Below are 21,443 nucleotides of genomic sequence, written 5' to 3'. Positions count from 1 at the left end.
CAAATACTTTATATTATATGGTTTTGTGGGGTGTCACCTCTGCAGCTCTTTCCGTCTTCCTGTAGGATGTATCCACGGGGGCAGGAACAGAGATAGCCTCCCTCTGTGTTCTTACAGATGAAGTTACAAGGCTTTGGTGCCTGTATGCACTCATCCACATCTAGAGAGAGACAAAGAGATGGTGAGAAAGAGGGTAAGACATTAAGAGCGGGGAAACCGAGACAGAGAGGAAGAGTTTGATCCTTTGCAAAAATTCCAGAAAGGGAGATGATGAGACAGACAGACTTGAGTTGCATTTTTCAGGGGAGTGTGCAGGGTTTCCACCCACGCAGTTTCACCTCTTTACTAGACAGATGGAATGAGAGCCGGAGGTAGGTATGGCAGGAAAAGAGCCAATTAAGTGTAAGTGTTGGAGGTGAAAATGAGCCTTACCCACACACAGTGTGCCAGTGATGTCATTGGTGTAGCCAGGTTTGCAGGTACAGCTATAGGAGCCCAAAGTGTTGATACACTGACCGTTCTTGCACAAGTTGCCCATCACGCGACACTCATCAATATCTGGACAGAAACAAGAAAAGTTAGCTCCAGAAAATCTCATCAGGACTGAATCACCAGTTCGATGACTGACGGGAATAGGAGTGAGTGCCTCAAGTCTGAATTCCTTTGAGAGAATTATCTGCCAAAACCTGGATTTTTATGGTAAAAAACAGCTGTTTGCCCTAATTCCAGAAAACCTTGGAGAAAAATTTGTTCTGTTCACATTTAATTATCCATCAGTCAAGTATCAAGAAACGCCCAGGCATTGTTTTTTTCTCTTTGTCAGAACACATCAACACTTTGCTATGGACAACCATCTGTTAATTTAACACCCAACACTGGAAGTTTAAAGAAGCAAATTAATTAATTAATCAAAACCACTGATACCCTTCTTTTAAGGCAACAATTCCTCATAATATAAACATGCAGGAATTAAGAATCATCAATTTAAAAAATTCTCTAGTTTGTTTGTAACAGAAACCTTAACGTAATGGGGGTGTGAGCCAGGACCATTTGGTTTCGAAAAACCCTTCCTCGCAGCACAACCTGGTTCCAATAAGAGTATTTTGGTTCAAAAGATCAAACATCATTTTTACATTTATATTCCTGGTTTAATCTCCTGATATTAAAGCTAATGACTGCAGTTCTTTGCTGCAGGCAAGATTTCAAATTTGAATGCTGTAACTTGATGAAAACCAAGGAAAATGAATCCATCTTTTTTGCTGCAAGCTACTGAAATAAAGAGAAACCAGTTGTTACGTTCACTATTGAAAGTAATCTGCTCAACATTAAATGTCAAGTTCTGGTCTTTTAGGTCCATTTTGTGCAAATTGCCTTTGACGTAATTATCAATTGAAAAATAATTATCAAGACTCCACAGCAGTGAGATACCTCTGCCATCAGTGGTGCGCCCAGGCCCATGAGGACACATCTTCTTGTACTGGGTGGTCCCAGGCAAGGGGCAGAGCTCGCAGTTTGAGCCCCAGCCTCTGCCTCCATCACAGCAACACTCTGACTTGGTCACCATGTTCCTGTTACTAGAGCTCATCTGACACAGAGTGGTCAGGACTTCAGTGAAACAGAAGCCTTCACGGTTATCTGAAGGGAAAGGAAGAGGGAGAAAAGGGAACGTGAGAGCGAGACAAACTGACAACACGAGAGGTGGTCCAGAGGAAATCAGACCAAACCATCCAGACAGAGCCCGGCCTCAGGGAACCAGACACACAGAGATAACCCTTCTGCTCTATCTCCACTATCTGTAAGGAGTCAGATAGCCACAGAGCCTAAGAGCTCACAGAGTTTCCCAGGAGGTTTTCTCACCATTTTCAGCTGGAGTTTTCAGACGGCTCTAAGCACATCACATCTAACCAGAAGTATATATTTAGATTAAGGAGGAAAGCTCTGGAAGAGTTTCCTTGCCTCTATCTTTACTGTAACAGACACATTTTTTAAAATGAGACAGTGAAGACTGACAGTGTAGACTGTTTTCTTCCAGCTAGCCAAGATATATGGTATATACTGTATTAGATCAAGCTATCTGTTTGAGCTCTATACTACTGACACTGTCAGAAATTTTAACAGGCTTGATGATAGATGAGAAAAAATGAGGGGGATGCATATTTTCCTGCTGCATATCAGACCCTTGTCTAAAAAAAGTGACACCTTAAGATTATTTACAACTTTTTTTGTTCCTTTGCCTCTTGAACTATCCAGCACAACATTAAATCTATATCTTAACATTTGAAATATATAAATATGTGGTGATTTAATAATGATACTCTGTTTTGAGTCAAACTTTAAGACTTCCTGGCATAAAACAAGAAGATGCCCCTTGAAAACTGAGATTAAATAAAAAAGAATAAATGTTAAGATATATTGGGTTTATTTATTCAAAAAGCAAATGAAGAGCCCTGTGGGGGAGGAGCACAGATTAAAACCAAGATATATAAGTAATTCTTCATGTACATACCAATACATTCAGTCTGTGTGGGGTTAGCACTGAATCCATTGTCACATTTGCAGCGGTAGCTTCCCACTGTGTTCTCACAACGGCCGTTTTTACAGATTCCTGGTTTGGCTGCACACTCATTCAAATCTGGAACATATTCACACATCATATATGAGAACATGCAAGTATCTTTTAATATATTAACACATGCTTTGCTTAGTTTGAAAAAGTTTACGTGGCAGTTAAATCAGGACCTCCACATAGTTTGAAAATATGTCTAGAATTCCTCAACATGGGCTGATGATTGTGAGTGATGGGGGTGAATCAAATCCAGAACAAAGAAATATCTTTGTACATTATCTCACAAAGTTTTCAAAAAGGTTGACAGTTTATTATTTTATGCAGTGTAGATCTGTGACGACCTTACCCATACAACCGTCCCCTCCAGGTGCGCGTGTGTATCCAGGGGAGCAGATGCACATGTAAGTACCGATCAAGTTCTTGCAGGTCATGCCTCTGCTGGCACAGTCATCGATACCATCCTCACACTCGTTCTGATCTGGAAAACAAACAATCAGATTTCTCAGAGCGAGAGGACAAAAAAATTCAGAGAAAGCCACGTGAATGCAGCTATTCCAGTGATGTAACACAGACACTTTAACAGCACTCCACAGTTTTTAAATAACCGCCCAATCTTGACTTTGAGCTCTGTAGTGCTAACAGACGTGTAGTAAGAGGGTCGCTGATGTGTTTGGAGCTCTAATATAAACAGTGAGGCTACAGACACTGAAAAGTTCCTCCTGTTTCTGAACTTCCCTCCAAATACAACCGTTACCATGGTGAACGTGCTATCTCAGAGAGCGGAGGTGTAAACACTGACTCTGCCAGTTACTGTTTCCAGAAAGTGTTTTAGGTTCATCAGAGACAGAGGATCAGAGATAGTGGGTTATGTAACTTTATAGATGAGGCCATGTCTCCATGAGGTAATTAGTTTATTTTTTAACACTAGCCAGCAAATGGACCATGGCTTAGAAAGCCGAGTGCACGAGTGAGTCATCTCGCTGTCGTACCTTTACACATTCTCCTGTCCTCACGCAGCACGTAGCCGGTGGGACATTTGCACTCATACGAGCCCACAACATTAACACAGCGGAAGGCGCACAGCAGAGGATTCTGAGCACACTCGTTGATGTCTGAGGAAAGAAGTAAAGGCAACGAGTTATAGCAGTAGAACAGGGTTACACACACCTTATGATGGAAGTGAGTAGAGGAATAACCTCACATACCTTCACAGGTCATCATCGGCCCAGGCTCGAAGCCGTCTTCACATGCACACTCAAACCCACCAACAACATTCGTGCATGTGCCGTTCCCACAGGGATTGCCGATCTCACACTCGTTGGTGTCTGTAGGAAAGTTGCAGAAACCTCAATAACCATGTCAGAGCTTGAATCAATCAGCAAGGAAAATCACTGAAATAAGAAGATACTGACAGAAAGAAAGCAGAACTACAGTTAAACTTGCCTTCACACGTGACTCCTCTAATATCCAGACTGTATCCCATGGGACATTCACAGCGGAAAGAGCCATCTGTATTAATGCACTGGCCATTTGTGCAAGGGTTATTAAGACACTCGTCAACATCTGCAATGAAAAAGAAACAGAGTGAATGGCATCGAGCAGCTCATACAGACAAGCAGAAGAGATTCAGTGATAGTGACTCACTCACCTTTTGGATGGTCGTCTGTCCCCTGCTGATATCCCACATTGACACAGAGAATAGAATACCCCTCTGCAACCAGATGAAAGAAAAGGTAAGGGATGCCACTTCAACATTGTGAATACTGTGTTCTGGTAGAGTGTGTGTCTCTCAGTGCACGCACCCTCTCCCTTGGTGGGGCAGATTTCACAGGGGTCCCCCCAGCCTTGACCTGTCATTCCAGTGCAGCAGCACACCTCTTTTGACGTGTTCTGAGGCTTCGGAGCCTGGCAGCGCCCGTTTTCAAACTTGGTGTAGCAGTAGTTCACCCGGACATCTAAGGGTTAACAGCGACAGAGGCGAAAAATGTAATGAATGAGAGCAAGAGGGTAAAAGACACAATGAGGAGGAAGCTGCTTAGAATAGCATGAGGACAAGGCATAACAGTTAGCCTGACTCTGTCAAAAAGCAAATCAAGTAACTTTAGAGTAAAGTCTAAAGTTAGATTATTACTTTCTACGATTAACATTAATTATCTCCCTGTGAGATTGTGTGGTCAGAGGGTTTATTGTGCAGTGGGGAGCAGATTCAGGGAACTGAAAAGATATTAATATTGAATTAATTGAATTGTAACATTATATTTTAATATTTTAATTATTATTATTTTTTCTACTAATTAAGCTTTATTTCTCCTACTTTTTCAATATTTAGTGTTTCTCCGTGTTTTTCTATTCACAACAGTTGTACTGAGAGAGTGCAGTTTGAACCGGAGTCAAATTCCTTTTATTCTTGAAAATACTTGGCAAATAAAGCTGATTCTGATTCTGATTCTGATTCTGATTCTGATTCTGAAGGTTGCATCAGGGCACCTGCCTAACTGGGGTCCCTCATCCAGGTCTACACTCCTTTTTACCCGCTACTCTCTGCTTGCGAAAGACGCCTGGTGCTCCAGGCCCAGGGTGGCTCTAAATCTCTGGCCAGACTCTTCTCCTCTGTTGTGCCCGAATGGTGGAATGAATTACCTAACTTTATATGATCTGCGGAGTCCTTTTCTACTTTAAGAGATGTCTGAAGACTAATCTGTTCAGGACTTAAGCCCCTAATCTGACCCTTCTTCTCTTTGTCCTCAGGGGTAGAATGAGTCAGAAGGTCTAAGACCCAGCTCTTCGTAAATTTTCAGCACTAATCACTGGATGTTATTGAAGGTTGAAGTATAGTGTTGCAGGAATTAATTGTGGTTAGTTGCCTAGATTACTCTACATTTGTAAAAAAAAAATTCTAGCACCTAATGGCAGCATCTGCAGCCAAATAACTTGTGGCACTTTTGTCGCACTAACTAGGTTTGTCGCACTAACTAGGTTTGTCTCTGTCTAAATTCTTGATTGTGTTGCAAATCGCTTTGGACAAAGGTGTCTGCTATATTACACTGTAGAACTTTAGAACTGTAGGGCACAATTCTTTTATGAGTGCAACCAGGAGAAATGCAAAATAACCAAATGCAGACAAAAAAATAAATGTCAGGAAGTGCAAAAAAGCTTTTATGAAGTTTTTGTTATTCCTTTCTTTCACGTGCAGAGTCATGCAATATTACCTCCTTTGAAAGACAAAATCATATTTTGTGTCTCTGTCACACTCAGGTCAATGTAAGTCCCTGTGATTATGAGAGATATCTATGTGATTTTTAAGTGAGCAGGAATTTAAACCAAAGCAAATATTTTAAATGTCTTAAAAGAGGGTTGTTCATTTTTCTTGAACAAATTCCAAAAAATAACTTTTTCTTTCAAGCCCAATTTTTCTATTTTTGTTGCAGTATATATAGTGATAGAGTCAAACCAGTTCTGCTCAATGATGAGCGTCTCTTTTTTTCCTCTCCCTCTTTTTCTGAGGGCTCTTGTTCCTCCTGGATGAGGCAGGCACTTTCTTGTAATGAGAAGCATATGGTCATGCTCTTCTGCTAGCTCCGGCCTTCACTGAACTCAACACAAATAATCTGTCTGACCACCATAGATCACACACACACACACGCTCACACACACCTGGCTCAGAGGCAACGATCACAGTCGTGAACACCTGGTGCTTTGAGGAGAATGTCAAAGAGTGTCATGTTACCTTCCTCCATGAAACTGATTTTGTCGGCCTTTCCACAAAAAGATTTATGGCGCCTTGTGCACAGCTGCGGAGCAAGTGTGTGTGAGTGCATGCACATGTGGATCCGCACGTGTACATGTCACTTTTCTTTTGTATTTTATGGCCCTAAATATATGATACATATGTTGAAGTGTTCTGTATGACCTCCTGAAATATCATTGCTTTGCATCTTTTTCAAGCCATACATGGAATATAATACGATAGGAAATAAAATAACTGACAACAGAATCCTAGAAGAGAAGGCAAGGGTTGTATCAATCATCACTCAGACATCAAATGGTCTGAGAGTGGTGACACTCATCTGAATGCGGTGACAGATATTTATGGTTTAATAGAGAGAGTTATGGAAATTTCCAAAACCTCCTCGTCATTATAATCTGAAGCACATCGTTAATCGGGGAGTCCTAGTGGTCTAGTGGTTATGACACGTACCTCATACTGTTATTGCCACATCCCACTGATAATTCAAGCCAGGGAGCCTTTTCCCATCATCCTCATGTTTCTCCCTCGTCCACGTTTTCTGCATTCATTAATAACCAATAACCAGTGATAATATAAAGAAAAAGAACTGACTGAATCATCAACTTTTAACCCACTGTGCAATGATTCGTTCATTGGAAACAAGTACAGGTTGAGCCGAACTGCAGCTTCACTGAAGCCAAGCCACAACTCTTGGAGACCCAAGGCAGCTGTGTCACAAACCCCAGTATCATGTGCAAATAGGTGTGTCTGTTGACTTCTCAGACTTAGACTAATATTATAATTTGAACCATATTGCCATTCGGCCATTATTGTTATTGTGATTTGTATCAGATATCAGAGGCTGATGTTCAGTATTTAGCTGAGTATCTGTATCGGCAAGGTGTGCTACTTTGGCTCTGTTGTATCTCTACCTAGAGTATGTTTTTACACACAACCCCATCTCACCTTATGTACCACCAACAACTATTGCTACTTTTGATTTCTCTGAAAAAAATACAGAGCACTTATACAAGCTATTAATACATAAAAAAGCAAAAAGTTTTCAGAGATGAGACCTCGCCTTTAACTCCTTTACATATATCTATCCATGGTAATTAGAAATGAAGCAAATGAACTTATCTATAAACCACTTTCTCCATTTTTTTATGACTCAGAGCACTTTTTACATCACATGACCCAGTTACAGGTGCAGAATTAACTGCAGCTTCTGAGAATGTGAGCTTAACCCTGATAATACAGATATGAACTAATCATCAACCTTAAAACACACCTAATTACAGAGCAGTAGCTCCTCTGTCTGTATCACATACTTACTGGTTGTTCTGCTTTAAGTCTGTACTTTGTCATGACATGACATGCCAGATAAAGGGTTGTTATCATGACACATTGTTAACAAACTTTTTTTAAAGCTGAGTGTAGACATTCATCATACATTGGACTCAGTCCAACAGGTGTGTGAGTGTGTGTGTGGATTATTGGTGTCTAAAGCCTTGCAAAGTTTGAGTTTGAGCTTGAGTTATTGCATTAACATGGACGGATATTCCAACTTGTGCTTTGTCTGTGATTTTACTATTTCATATGACAACCCAGAAACTTTTTTTGTTCCAGTAGCAACTGTTACTAAGTGTTGCATCAATGCTTTAAAAGATGTAGAGTTAAAGCAACTTGTTGAATCTACAAAATATATATTTTTATAAACTTTCTCATCAATAATAACAGTCTTGGATAGGGGTGGGAGAAAATACATGGAAAATCGGTGCATCCAGACTGTTTGTTTGACAATATTTAAATCAGGATTCTTTGTCAAAAATGTTTTTTTTTTTTTAAATCAAACTTAAATTCTTAATTTCAGTCTATGCTTATAGACTGGACTGGAAAAAGGTTACCACTTTTCTCCAGCAGAAGGTGAAATGTCTCTCTCTGACTCATGTGATGCGTATTTTAGGGGAAAATATGGCTCCTGATATAGTCTGTAGACGCTGTCATTATCATTGAACTTTTTCACATGGTCTGGTGTTGAGAAAGCAAACTAAGAATTGCAAAAATCACAAATATTGAAGAATTGCAATTTAAATCGAATCCGCACCCCAAAATTCATACTAGAATTGAATCGCAAGAATAGCATATAGTCGCAGCCCTAGTCTTGGACATGTCTACTTAAAATAGTACTAAAAATAAGAACCTATATGGTCTTGCTTTAAACAGCAAAGGGCCCCTATATAAATTTCAAACATCTTAAATAAAAACGAAGACATTGGTAGTTTTAACGCACAATGACCCACAAATGGTTTTCTAAGTGGGACAGGGTTTGTCCTTGTCAGATTCTTTGTCTCTTTTACCGCCCATGTCGCTTCGCCCTCCACCCAGCTCCACATGTTTATCCCCCAAGCCTCAGACACTGAAGAGAGAAGTGAAATGCAAACTGTAAACCTCCCCTCTGAACTGATGATGTCATCACTTCACTGTTTGGAGGGGGAACTCCCTAACAGAGGACTCAGCGCTCCCCCACCCAGCCCCAAAACGCACGTGTTCAGAAACACACACACACATACACACATACACTCACACACTAGTGAGGAAATGGAAAAGTGATCTGTTCAGAGCCACCCCTGGCCTTGTCGAGGCAGCAGCAGCAGCAGAACCAGCTGGAACACTGTGTGCTATCATGAAAAAGCAGGAAAAGTCTAACACTGCTGCCTGCTGCTTAGTCTCGACCAGCACTCAGAGACAGACTACACAGGAACACTACTGTTTACACTTTGCACTTTTAACTCCATGCAAAAGATAGCTTCATAGCCCTCTCTCACACAAACACACTCTCACACACAGAATTACCTAAACATCTGCGTCCAGAGGCAGAGATCTGGAAGCCTTCCGGACACAAGCAGGTGAAGCTTCCTTCGGTGTTGGAGCAGGTTCCAAACGTGCAGATCTCAGGAGACTGAGAACACTCATCGATATCTGACACACAAAGAGAAATGATATCAACCACACAATCAAATTTTAAAATCTGCTTTTCATTCGTACCATCAGAGTTCCACCCTGCACGGTTCATTGACTCCAAATTTTCCCTTGAACTACTGTCAGGGCTGCAGAGATGAAATCATACCGGTACGTCATGGTCAATCCAACTGAGATAAAATAGAATCCAATCCAAGTAATACATAGTTCAATACAGGGCGTTTTATCTGGAAGAGCCTCCATGTCACGTTTTCAGTCATCACAGTGACCAGCTGCTGCTGTAATTGATGCTGAGAAACTAATACCGTTCCTCCCTGCTTCCAGGAACAGAGCGCAAAGCAGGAATGTGATGAAGTCTGCCGAATATCTCTTCATCAGCCCCTTTGTATAAACAATCTGTGTGTTCTGGCTTGGGCCCACTCCCACGAGTGAAAGGAAGAGGAGAGGGGCTTGTAGCAGCTAGACAGCTGAGGCACAGAAGTAGTTCAATCTCTTTTACACCTGAGCTGTGATTTGTGCATAAATATGTATCGTCTCCTGAGCCTGAGCTACAATTTGATCCCTTCATACAGGTTTTTGTTGGTTTATACATTACTGTTCTGTTTCTCAAGCATGATGCAGTAAGGATTAGATTTTGGCTGATTTACCTTCACAAGTTTCTTCATGGAGATAGTAGCCAGGTGGGCAGATACACCTGTAAGAGCCGTCCAGATTTAGACAAGTTCCTGCGCCACAGGTACCAGGATTCACCGCACATTCGTTTATATCTAAGAGATTAAGATATTAAAAAATAAAGTAAAACAGAATGGAATGTAGAAATATATCTGAAAAAAAAAATTGGCAGTTTCTTACCTGTACAAATCCTGCCGTCTAAATTGAGCTCATAACCATCGTTGCACACACAGACGAAGGCACCCACAGTGTTGACACACTGCCCGTTTCGACACAAGCCTCTCTGCGTTGAACACTCGTCGACATCTGATAAATGGAAAAACAATTTTTCAGAGATGTCTGTATATGTGCTGCATTTTTTTTGACTGTGCAGATGCACTTACCTATGCAGTCACTGTTGTGTGAATTGACAAAGCCGGGGTAGCAGAGACAGTTGTAAGAGCCCACTGTGTTCTTACAGGTGCCGTTTCCACAGGGCTGTCTTTCACACTCGTCCACGTCTGAGGGCAGAGAGAAGGATCACAGTTTCATTCAGAGGAACTGCAGCAATGCTTCTGAAATCATCTTTCAAACACAACTTACCGACACACATTGACTGGTCTCTTGTAGTTTTGAAACCGTTAGGGCAGAGGCAGCGGTAGCTTCCCAGAGTATCAATGCACTGACCAGGGTTGCAAACACCAGGGCTTTCAATGCATTCATTGCGATCTGAAGAAAAAGGTTAATGATAATGATAAGTATGAGAATAAGGTTAAAAGGTCAAAACATGAAAATGGAGGCAACAGAGGTGTCATCAGTGTGGAAAAGGTACTTTCACAGAATGTGAATCTGGTAAAAATCTTTGTTTTAAAGCTGCTATGAGAAGAATCTGTTGTAACTGCACTCCCTTGCCACCTTGTGGCCCGGGGTCTCCACACATTGTCGTAAATTACTTTTAGTGAGGCGTGTATTTGTTTTGGAATTAAATGGAGATCAGATCTAAACAATTTTTTTTGTTCAACTTTTTACTGGATACAACTCGCTGATATAAGGGACTTATCAGCACCATTACATAGCACTACAGTTTAAAACGTGTCATCAAGCAGACGTAGCAGTCGGCTATATGTTAGCGACAACAACAGCCGTTTTTCCGACGTATCTATAGGCTAAATTCTGTCAGTTTGTATGTAGTTTAATAGCCATTTATATTTAGTGCAGCTGGCAGTCCGGTGCTCTAAGACATGTCCGTAATGTGTAACGTTAGTAAACCCTGGTAAGCTATGTCCTGCCAGTCATCTACCAAGTAGAGCTAATCTAACCTCACTCTACATTTTATTGATAGACTCTCAAGTTTGAACAGACCACTGCAGAATAACTGCTGACTGTGGGTTGGAATGAACATTATCACAAGCAGTTTAGCCCCTGTGTTATAGAGTGATACAGCTAATTAGCCTTTAGCTCGGGCTGTACCACTCTCCCATTTAGCTTTCTTCTGCTCTTCTGTCCTTTTTCTGTTTGACATTTAGGCTCCTGTGTCCACCATCACTACAAAATCAGTCATAGAAATCATTTTCAGCAGAGAAAAACACAGATCTCTATATTTCATTCCTTCTCACTACTAAACTTCATCAGCTGGTGTGGTGCTGTCATAGAGACCTAGACATGCCATAAGTTAATCCGGTCCTGGAGGACCCGAACAAGAAGCTAAAAAGTAGCAATTCAAAATAACCCGTAACCAGCAATATTGCGGTGATAATTTCATTTTAAAGTATGGATTACGATCAGGCATATATCTAGAAGGGAGACACTTTCAAACTCCTCACAGCTCCTTTAAACATCCAAACTGCATTTTTCTATGTTTCTTTACCAAATAAATTAAGTCTTTTGTTCAACCTCTGTGTATTGAAGATGTATAGATACATTTATGGTAAAACACTGCACCATGATATTGTACGCTAGCACACAATTTGGTATCTCCTGTTATTTTCTCACACAACTTGCATGATTTACATTTTAAACCGGTTAGAACTGGATGTTCTCTCCTTTCCTCAAACATTAATTTAAAACAGTTGAGACAAACAAACATCCATCTCCAGGAAGAATTTCTGTTAATTGTTAATGTCCAATAAATTTTTAAACATGTATTTTACTCAAACTGGTACCAATAAAATGACTTTTAAGGGATTTGTTACTTGTACAAACAGTCTCTAAAATGTGCGCTTGTTACTTTACAGAGAAGAAAACCGGGCATTCATGCTGTTACATAATGACAAATTAATGTTGCATAGTACCAGAGTTAACATCATTATTATTAAACTTTTAATAAAAGAGTCTGTTTTGTTCCCAAAGTTTCATGAAAAGCAGGAAGCAACAGCTCTTCCTTAATAACAAGCCCACCATGAAATATTTATCTGCAGCCTGACTCTGATTATGCTGCCTCTGGTGTTTTATGTTTGGCAAGCATTTACACTTTAAAGAGTTTCATACTGAGGCTGATACAATGGCATGAAGAGAGGACAGCATAAGGCCAGAGGAAGCACGGAGAAGTATACATCATCCACATAGAGGACAGCAGCTTTTTGACAGCCTCTTCTAATCTTCTCCATAATCCTGCTCAATGTGTCCGCTTATTCTGTGTAATCTCCAGAGAGGTCATTCAGAGTTGACTTAACCGAGGCAGGTTGAGTGAAAAGCTGATCTTGTACTCTCTAATCTGAGTGCTGCTGACACTTTTATTGCTTTAAATACCGCAGCTGATCCCTGGAACCTTACCGAGACACTGTCCGGTGGAGGTGAAGCGATATCCAGGTTTGCACTCGCAACGGTAGCTTCCAGGCATGTTCAGACAGGCTGCATTCTGCTGGCACACAGGTCCATTCTGACACTCATCGATATCTGAAAACAACAGAGAATGAGGCGATTAAAGACTTAAAAGACAACAGTGCTGCGACTTTGTGTAATGGGATCAAGGCATCAGAAGTTTAAAGAGTAGGCCTCACCTTCACAGATCAGCAGTTTGTCGTTGTAGATGAAGCCAATGGGGCACTCACATCTGAAGCTGCCAATCATGTTGATGCACACTCCATTTTCACACACGCCGGGGATTTCCCTGCACTCATCAATGTCTAACACAAAAGAAACGATGAAACCAAATCAGAACAAAATCAACGTTCTTCTCAAACACATCACAACCTCTAAAAAGAAGAATCCACTCACCAATCACACGTCCAGTGGTGATGTCGATGTAATACCCTGGTCTCTCACTGCCACAAAGGATCGCAAACTCATCTAAGCAGACACGAAGGTAAACCCTCACTTATGGTTTCTTGATTTTCAAACTGTTGTGTCCTGGTGCGAGTGTGTGTACATACCAGTGCTGGGCACAGGACACTGTTCACAGGGTTTATTCCATGCACGACCAATGTTGTAGGAGCAGCAGCACATCTTTTTGGTCATGTTGAAGGTCAGCTCTCCATCACATGTACCGTTGTCTAAGTAGAAGTTCCTGTAGCAGTAGCTCTTCCTCATGTCTGAATGTGTTTCATAAAAAAAACAGAGTTAAAAAGGTCCCTGACTGACAGCTGCTATACTTTTGCTGACCTCTAGGGTGGGACATGCAGACTTACCCATGCAGTTGTTCCCGCCGTTGACCTGCATGTAGTCCACAGGGCAGATACAGGTGTAGTTTCCGATGGTGTTGTAACACTGGCCTGGGCCGCAGATGCCTGGTCGCTCACACTCATTGACATCTTCACACAGATGAGAGATGAATAAATGGTTGAAATTAAGATTTCTGATGCCTTGAGCTACACAGAGACCTGTATCCCAAATATAGCAATACATGTTTTGATGGTCAAGATATTTGAACCCACCCATGACACCGTCTCCATCTACATCTGTCATTTTATGGCTCCAGTGCATGCAATCATAACATTTGGTTGGAACTTGTGTTTCACATCAAATTTGACATTTCTCTGCTACACTGCTCTTGTTCCAAACATATTTCTTCAAAGTTTGTTTTTAGGTGCATGCACCAACCCTCTTTTCATCAGGATCCAAAACGACAACTCCCACAGCAGCAGAACAGCAGAACAGAGGTTTTTCATACCTCTTCTATTCATATCAAAGACAATTTTATTCCTTCTATTTTACACATCCTGCTCAAAACAATGTTTTTCTACTCACAGGACTTACAGTCAGCAGATGCAGAGCTTGCTGCTTTTAGTTCTGCAAACTGCTGATGTATTAAAAGTGTCACCGTTTAACCCTTCCCCTCCTTTGTGTTCCCAGTTTTCTTTTGTTTAACACCCTTCTCTTGTAGCTCTTGTATATCTTATTCTGCCCATTCTTCATTCCTATGTCTCTCCCTCTGTCATCTCTGGCCCTTCTACAGGGGACACAGCGTGCTTCCCAGAGGAGAAAGCTGACCACATCAGAGGCTCCTCTGGACACAGTTAGGCGCTCAGCTGTCTCATCCTCCTGACTGAGCTTTGTTGGGATAGCAACAGATAAAAAATAGAGCAGAGACATATTGAGCTGGAATGAGCTGCAGTGTTGTCTAGGGGACAAAAAGGTTCCATATTTCTTTTGTCTTTTTTTGCTCCCCTGTGCTTTTTCCTCCCTCTCCATGTGTCCTTGCTGAACAAAGGCATCAACGGCTGGACTCAATTTCCTCCCCACTGAAACGTCCCAGGGCTAGAGCTACAGAGGAAAAGGTCACCCGTGTGCTCATGTGTCTGCGAGACTGCGTAGAAATACACGTGCTTGTGTGTTTGTATAAAATACCTTCACAGACTCTGGTTTCTGTGTTGAGGGCATAGCCTCTTGCACATTCACACTGGAAGCTGCCAAAGGTGTTGATGCACTGGCCGCCCTGGCACAAGCCTGGCAGCTCCTGGCATTCATTGATGTCTGCAGGGGAGAGAAAGGAAACACTCAGAGACATCTTAGGTGGGTGTGTTCTGTCTGTGAGAGGGCTTTAAAGGCTAAGCAGGGGTGACCACACACAAAAACATGGAGGCATGTTGCTGTCTAACCTTCTAAGATGACTGTGATGGGATTTGGTCTGAAGCCCTCTCCTCCTGGACACAAAGTCTTGTACTCAGCTGTAACACAGAACACATCACATAAACCAACATTACACAAATCACAACCAGAGTGGAGTTTTTGCATGTTTTGACAGAAGTTATAAGACTTTGAGACACATTCCTAGTTAACGTTGTACGTTTTCTGCTTGTTCGCTCCTTTCCTGTCACTCTCTTTTGCTTTTTCTGACCAAGCATCTCAGATCTCAGACTGATCCACGGAATCCATGGACCGGACATAACTGCAGCTACTCAGAATTACAAAGTGAAAAGAAAAAGTTTCTGTTTTGGTCATAGGAGCGAGCATTTTTCCTGAGCTGAAGAGGGTGAGTCATTCCTTGTAATGTTTTGAACCATCTGCTGGCAATTTCAAGTGAGCACAAAGTTGTCTCATCTTTAGCAGCAACAACAACAAGAAAAAGAGCAAAAACACACTCATCGCATGACAAGAGAAGGAAGCGTTTGTCGGGAAACAGCGAACTGGCACCTTAACAGTGTAATTTTACTTCCAGGGGCATGAATTGTAAATTAACTGACTTGTTTATTAAACTTGCTCTATACAAACAACATGAGGATTTGACAGTGCTGTGGATCAAACGTGTGAGTGCTAGAATTACTTGGTTTGACTTGGATGGACCAGATATTTTGGTTCAAACTCACTTTTCAGAAACTACAGGGTTGAGCTTATATAGAAACTCAAAGGATATTCAGCTACATTAGCCAAAAAAATCGGAATTATTATACTGAAATATTTAACATAAATCCTATTTTGAGTTTTCCATTCATGGTATATCAAAAGTTCTGTTACTGTAACATAATTTTCTCATTATTCATGGCATATGGGTTTTTTAAAAAAAGACTATGTCTTATCACCTGACACTTATGGTTGAATGTAAACAACAGTCAATGTGGAAAGCAAAAGTGGCAAAACCAACTAGCTCTCATCAGATGAATATTCATCATAATAATAATCTCTATAAGTAAATATCTGCATGACAGGTCACAGATGTCGTCTCCAAACTCCAACTCTCATGTCTAAAGTTTCCACTCAGTATGTGAGTGATGACCAGGAGACGAAAGAAGAAATACTGGCCTTGATTCTGATATCAGATATCCAAATATCCACAGGCTCCAGCTCTGAAATACTGTTTGTTATTGGATTGCCCCAAAAGTAGACCGGATGCTGCGGTGTACCTACACCAACACCTTTGTTGTAGTAATAAAAATATCAATTTCTAGTAAACACAGCATCAAAAGTTTGATATTTGTTGTTATTAAGCCACATAAATCTTCCTTGTGGCTGCTTGGAGGGGTTTTATGTAATCTCAAAGACTTCAGCTAGGTGAGTCAAGAGTTCAGAAATCAGGCCGTAAAGTCATTCACACACGGGCACAAGTTTCAGTTTCAGTGTGGTGACCAAGGTTATAATAGTTAACTAAAACGAAACTAAAAGGGAAAACTAAAATTTAAAATACATTGCAGTTAACTCAAACTAAGAAAAAACTAGAAAAGAAAACAAAAACGATAAGTAAACTAAAGCTGTATCTTGTGTTCACAAAACTAACTGAAACTAACTAAAATGATAGACAAAATTCCCTTAGTTATAGTTTTTGACAATATTAATAGCCTTTAGGATTTAAATTAATCCGACACATTTTCCCAACCAATTTTACGACAGTTTTCGGCAGTTGTCAGCGCTGTACGGCACCATCACAGCGACGTACTGGGACGTGCTTGTTGACTGCACTGACTGGCTGTGCTGCGACGAAACGTAGTGGAGCAATGAATCAGAGCATCTGTAATAGTTTAATTTCATGTGAGTCTGACTTTATTGTTACAGAGTCCAAGTTTCTAATTATTGAAGCTCATATTTTATTGTTTTATATAGTTTATGTTTTTATTATTTTTATTTTATTCATGATAATGTTATTTTATATAATTTATGTTTATATTTCTATATTAAGTTTATATTATTTTCTTGTGTTTAAGGCAGCAGCCAACAGTTCAGTATCAGCATTGACTGAGCAGTGAGCACTATGTTGAACTGGAAAATAAACTGTATTACAAAATATTTACTCTGACCTTTTTGAATCCTGCACCTGGTTAATAAGGTATGAAAAAACTAAAACTAAACTAAAACTAAGCCTTGTTGCAAAAATTAAAACTCAATAAAAACTATAATGCCCGCTCCAAAACTAATTAAAACTAAAGTGTAAAGGAAAAAAATGTCAAAACTAACTAAAACTAAACTATAATGCAAAAATAATGTCAAAACTAACTAAAACTAAACTATAATGCAAAAAAATGTCAAAACTAACTAAAACTAAACTTTTATGACAAATCCAAAACTATTTTAACCTTGGTGGTGACTTACTTGAATTGACAAACGGGCATGATTCACATGGATTTCCCCAGCCCTGACCCTGGGAACAGCAGCAAGACGCCTTCGAAACACCAACTCCGATCTCATTGGAGCAGACCAAGCTCTCTGATGCATCGCCACGGGAACGGACATCCAGGAAGCAGCTTCCAGAACGAGTGTCTGTACACACACACATGTACACACAGCTGATCAGGTTGTCTATGCTCCAAAAATACTTCCATTAATCAACACCAACAATGTGTGTTATGAAACCTGTTCAGTCTCACCTACACAGCCCACTCGTGTGGGGTTGAGTTCAAAGTCTGCTGGGCAGTTACAGTGGTAGCTTCCAGGGATGTTTACACACATTCCATTGATGCAGATGGTGGGGTCTGCGCATTCATTGATATCTAAGAAAGATGGGAAAAAACACTTTGTTATGTATTCATGGCTGCATAAGTACAGATGAACATTTTTTATCACTTTTATTGACAGAGGCAAAAGAGAAAACTTTCACCCCTGGGAGAAGACTTCCTGCTGCTACCACATTACTTTAACATCAGTCCTTGTTTCCTCAGCACATCATCCATAAATAGAGATTCATTTGAACCAGCTTGTGCTTTGTCTGGTCTTACCTGTGCAGTTGCCTCCACTGCGATCAAGTTCATAACCGATGCCACATTCACATCTAAAGAGCCCTCCGATGTTGATGCATTTCCCGTTGACACAAATGTCAGCAAAGGAACATTCATCTATGTCTGTAAAAGAAGAGATATAAAGATGGTTGATGAGAGAAGGGCAGAGTGAGGGGGGGCAGCTGTGAGGGATTAGTAGATCATGGGATCATGTTGGAAAATTGGCAGTCAGCAGTAGGAAGTGAAGGCCACTCACCTTTGCTAAAGAATGACAGTTCTGGGGCAAAAAATGCCCAGACATCTCCAGACAGACACACACATACTACCAGAGCTGCAGCCAAGGTTATGAAATTGTGCTCTTCCACATCATTACACTCTGCACAAGCCATTACTGTCCGGTCCTGCCTGAGTTGATACAGGGAGGACTGGACAGGTTATTTCAGGTGTTTGACACATCAGCAAAATGAGGTCAGTCTGCTCATTCAAGTGAATCAAGCAGTGCCTTATCTCTGGGAGCATGAATCACACTTGTCTGCAGACACTGATAAATGTGTTCATGAGTCAACTCTACAGCAGCTAATGTGGGATTTTATTCAAGATTCCTTCTCAGTTATTTAGGTCTACATGCCATCTTACTTCACACTCATGATTTATTTTTTATTTTTTGATGAAATTAACATTAAGGTCTGGGAGATAAATTTGTGTGGAACATAAATCCCAATGACACTTATTGGCCTGTCTGTTTGCACCTATTGGGGCGCATCAAGATTTCAAGAACCACTAAATTCTCAACCAACCATGTGTCTAAGAGTTCAAACCACTGACTACGTGATTTGTTAATGATTGCAGAATGAATAAATGTTGTCTACTTTTGTCCTGCACACATGACACAACACAGATTTTTCAAAAATCCATTTGTTCTTATTCTATTTATGTCCTATTTCTTACAAAACCTGATGATTAAACCCACCCCCCAAGCCCCAGCCCAAACACACACATACTAAATCCTCAGCCAAATCGGAAAAGGAAACAAAGCAAAATCCATTATGGTTGTCATTCCCTTAGAAGTTTCCTCACAACTAAAACCACTTAGATACTAAGAATCCTGTGTACATTCCCTTTCCAAAACACCATCTCAGAAGTTCCACTTGAAGACAGCTTGTGTTTTGTTCTTTTTTCAAACAGGAAAACAAACATTAACCAGACTAACACCAGATCTGTTTGAATCTTTCAACATAATTAAGGACGTGGGTGCCACTTCAGTGGTTTGGAGCTGAATGATCAGGAATCATACTCTTACCTTCGCAGGATTTGCCATCAGCTGTGGGGATGTAGCCCATGTCACATTCACAGCGGTAGCCTCCAGGAAGGTTGAGACAGTGGCCATCCAGACACAGTTTGTCATTTTCAGCACACTCATCACTATCTGTAAATGCGATCACATACACAAGCTCAGTCTGTAATTACAAACCAGTTTCACAGACGGTGTAGTGTAAAGTGGCTATATTACAGATATTGATTTGTTTTTGAGACCTGAACAGTAGAATCCATCTCCTGAGAAACCTTCCTTGCACGAACAGCGATATGAGCCCATGGTGTTGAGACACTCAGCATTGTTGCTGCACATGTGTGTACCATTGGAGCACTCATCCAAGTCTGAAACACAACAAAGCCCAAAAGCAATTACTGCTTCATCTTAACTCAAAACAAAAAAAAGGATGTGTAGCATGACCATTTGACAGAGCGATCTGTGTCAAATACCCAGACAGATGTAGTGGTAGCTTTAAGACTGTACGTGGTATTATAGAACAACTAAACTGTGAGATTCAAGTTCTTAAATTTCATTCAGTGTGAATAATTTTCTTTATTTATTGACCTTTGTTTAACCAAACCCATTGATATCACAGTCTCCTTTACAACAAGGAGGACCTGGCCATTTACCTGTGCATTTGAGGCCGTTGCCAATCCATCCTGGGGCACAGTTGCATTTGAAGCTGCCAGCCGTGTTGGTGCACGTGGCATGTCTGTGACAGTTATGAGCTCCGATCTCACACTCATTGATATCTGCCAGAGAGAAAACAAACAAGAAGTCGGGTAAGGAAAAAAAGGGCATTGCTCTGATGGTCTGCTGATTTGGACCTGCATTCCCTTTCCAGTGGGGTTCTTGGCTTAGTGGAGTGGCTTGATGCTTGGTTTGAACTGTATAAAGGCAGCAGCAGGAGCAACAGGACTAAGTCTTTCTGGGTCACTGTCCTTATCCACTGGGAGCTGTATTTCAGAGCAGAAGGCATGGAGACATTCTCATGATCTCTGATACTAATAGCCTTCCTGCAGAGGTTTAATGAGCAGACTCAGCCTCTGGATTTTCCCTGTGCAAGCGTGTCTGGAGAGCTTTAAAAAACAGCTAATGGGGAGAACTATATCCTCATGCTAAGGCCTTGTTCTGTCTGTTTTGCCTGAACAAGTATTTTCTGAGGTTATTTTAGGCAAAGATTTCCCTCCTCACCTACAGACCCACAGACACTGTACCTCACATATGAGGTTTTTGTAAAAAGCCCTCTCTTAATGCTTCTGTTTGGTTTTCTCACCCTCCCAGATGTTAGGTTTAGAAATTCAATCTTTTCCAAATACAATTTCCATAAAAGTGATGTGGTAATGTGCCAACTGTTCAAATAAACATTCCTTTACAGGAAAGACATTAAAATTTTATTTGGACTCTGCCAATGGATCGAGTAAAGAGGTGCTTACGTTTTGTGGTTTTAAAGTTACTTGTCTATATTTGTTTGCCTATGGAACGAGGCCCTGTATTCTTTTAAATGAACAATAAATCGGAGAAACAATTCAAAGGCTACCATTAAAATGTTCTGTTTACATCCTGCAGGTTGTTACTAGTAAGGATCCCAATTAAGCAGCTGGTCGTGATAAGACTCTGTGGTTTCCATCTCTTGTTCCTGAGGAAGTTCTGACTTGTTCAAGAACATGGCACAATGGAAAATGTGTGTATGGGTAAAACAATAATGGTTGCTAATATGAACCAAAACAACCTCTGTGAAACCATGACCAACACAACACCTGGCCGTGAACTCATTGTTTCAGCTTTTCTAGTGAAGTTGTGCACTTTGTGTTTGTGGACGTCCCAGTACATCAAGGGAAGCCGCATTGTGAACTCAATCAAGATGTTGGTATTTATCAGCCAGTGGGACACACTTCTCTATGTGTGTGTCTGTCTTTGTGAGGGTAGTAATTCAAAGCACTGTCAATTAGAGATAAGTGCTGCTGGTTTACAGTCTTCCTGAGGAGAGGCCACGGTATGTTTACATGACATCTGATGATGGGTTTAATATGAGGGCGAATCCTTGTGGATTACAGACAGAATTAAAGATCATTTCCCCAAAGCCTTTGATGACAGAGAGTGCAACACACACACACACACACA

General features: G+C 40.8%; 1 protein-coding gene across 1 annotated transcript in view; it reads right to left on the bottom strand.

The window, feature by feature from the left end:
* Positions 1 to 21,443, bottom strand: part of fbn1 (fibrillin 1) — a 67,426-nt gene that overhangs the window by 4,714 nt on the left and 41,269 nt on the right. Inside the window, exons 33-60 of the mRNA XM_074666001.1 lie at positions 19,949 to 20,071; positions 19,541 to 19,663; positions 19,308 to 19,433; positions 18,008 to 18,130; positions 17,660 to 17,782; positions 17,385 to 17,552; positions 14,963 to 15,031; positions 14,712 to 14,837; positions 13,553 to 13,675; positions 13,298 to 13,456; positions 13,143 to 13,214; positions 12,926 to 13,051; positions 12,699 to 12,821; positions 10,530 to 10,655; positions 10,331 to 10,447; positions 10,128 to 10,253; positions 9,923 to 10,042; positions 9,150 to 9,275; positions 4,369 to 4,521; positions 4,215 to 4,277; positions 4,010 to 4,129; positions 3,772 to 3,891; positions 3,556 to 3,678; positions 2,913 to 3,044; positions 2,507 to 2,632; positions 1,429 to 1,635; positions 433 to 558; positions 38 to 160 (exon numbers count right to left, since the gene is read on the bottom strand). Coding sequence (XP_074522102.1) covers positions 38 to 160; positions 433 to 558; positions 1,429 to 1,635; positions 2,507 to 2,632; positions 2,913 to 3,044; positions 3,556 to 3,678; positions 3,772 to 3,891; positions 4,010 to 4,129; positions 4,215 to 4,277; positions 4,369 to 4,521; positions 9,150 to 9,275; positions 9,923 to 10,042; positions 10,128 to 10,253; positions 10,331 to 10,447; positions 10,530 to 10,655; positions 12,699 to 12,821; positions 12,926 to 13,051; positions 13,143 to 13,214; positions 13,298 to 13,456; positions 13,553 to 13,675; positions 14,712 to 14,837; positions 14,963 to 15,031; positions 17,385 to 17,552; positions 17,660 to 17,782; positions 18,008 to 18,130; positions 19,308 to 19,433; positions 19,541 to 19,663; positions 19,949 to 20,071 — 3,492 coding nt within the window. The remainder of the gene's footprint in view (positions 1 to 37; positions 161 to 432; positions 559 to 1,428; positions 1,636 to 2,506; positions 2,633 to 2,912; positions 3,045 to 3,555; positions 3,679 to 3,771; positions 3,892 to 4,009; positions 4,130 to 4,214; positions 4,278 to 4,368; positions 4,522 to 9,149; positions 9,276 to 9,922; positions 10,043 to 10,127; positions 10,254 to 10,330; positions 10,448 to 10,529; positions 10,656 to 12,698; positions 12,822 to 12,925; positions 13,052 to 13,142; positions 13,215 to 13,297; positions 13,457 to 13,552; positions 13,676 to 14,711; positions 14,838 to 14,962; positions 15,032 to 17,384; positions 17,553 to 17,659; positions 17,783 to 18,007; positions 18,131 to 19,307; positions 19,434 to 19,540; positions 19,664 to 19,948; positions 20,072 to 21,443) is intronic.

The sequence above is a fragment of the Halichoeres trimaculatus genome, unplaced genomic scaffold (assembly GCF_033239565.1).
Source record: "Halichoeres trimaculatus isolate MK-OKI-2021-1 unplaced genomic scaffold, fHalTri1.1 fHalTri1_scaffold_3, whole genome shotgun sequence".
Taxonomy (NCBI): Eukaryota; Metazoa; Chordata; class Actinopteri; order Labriformes; family Labridae; genus Halichoeres; species Halichoeres trimaculatus.
This window is presented reverse-complemented; position numbering and strand designations above follow the sequence as displayed.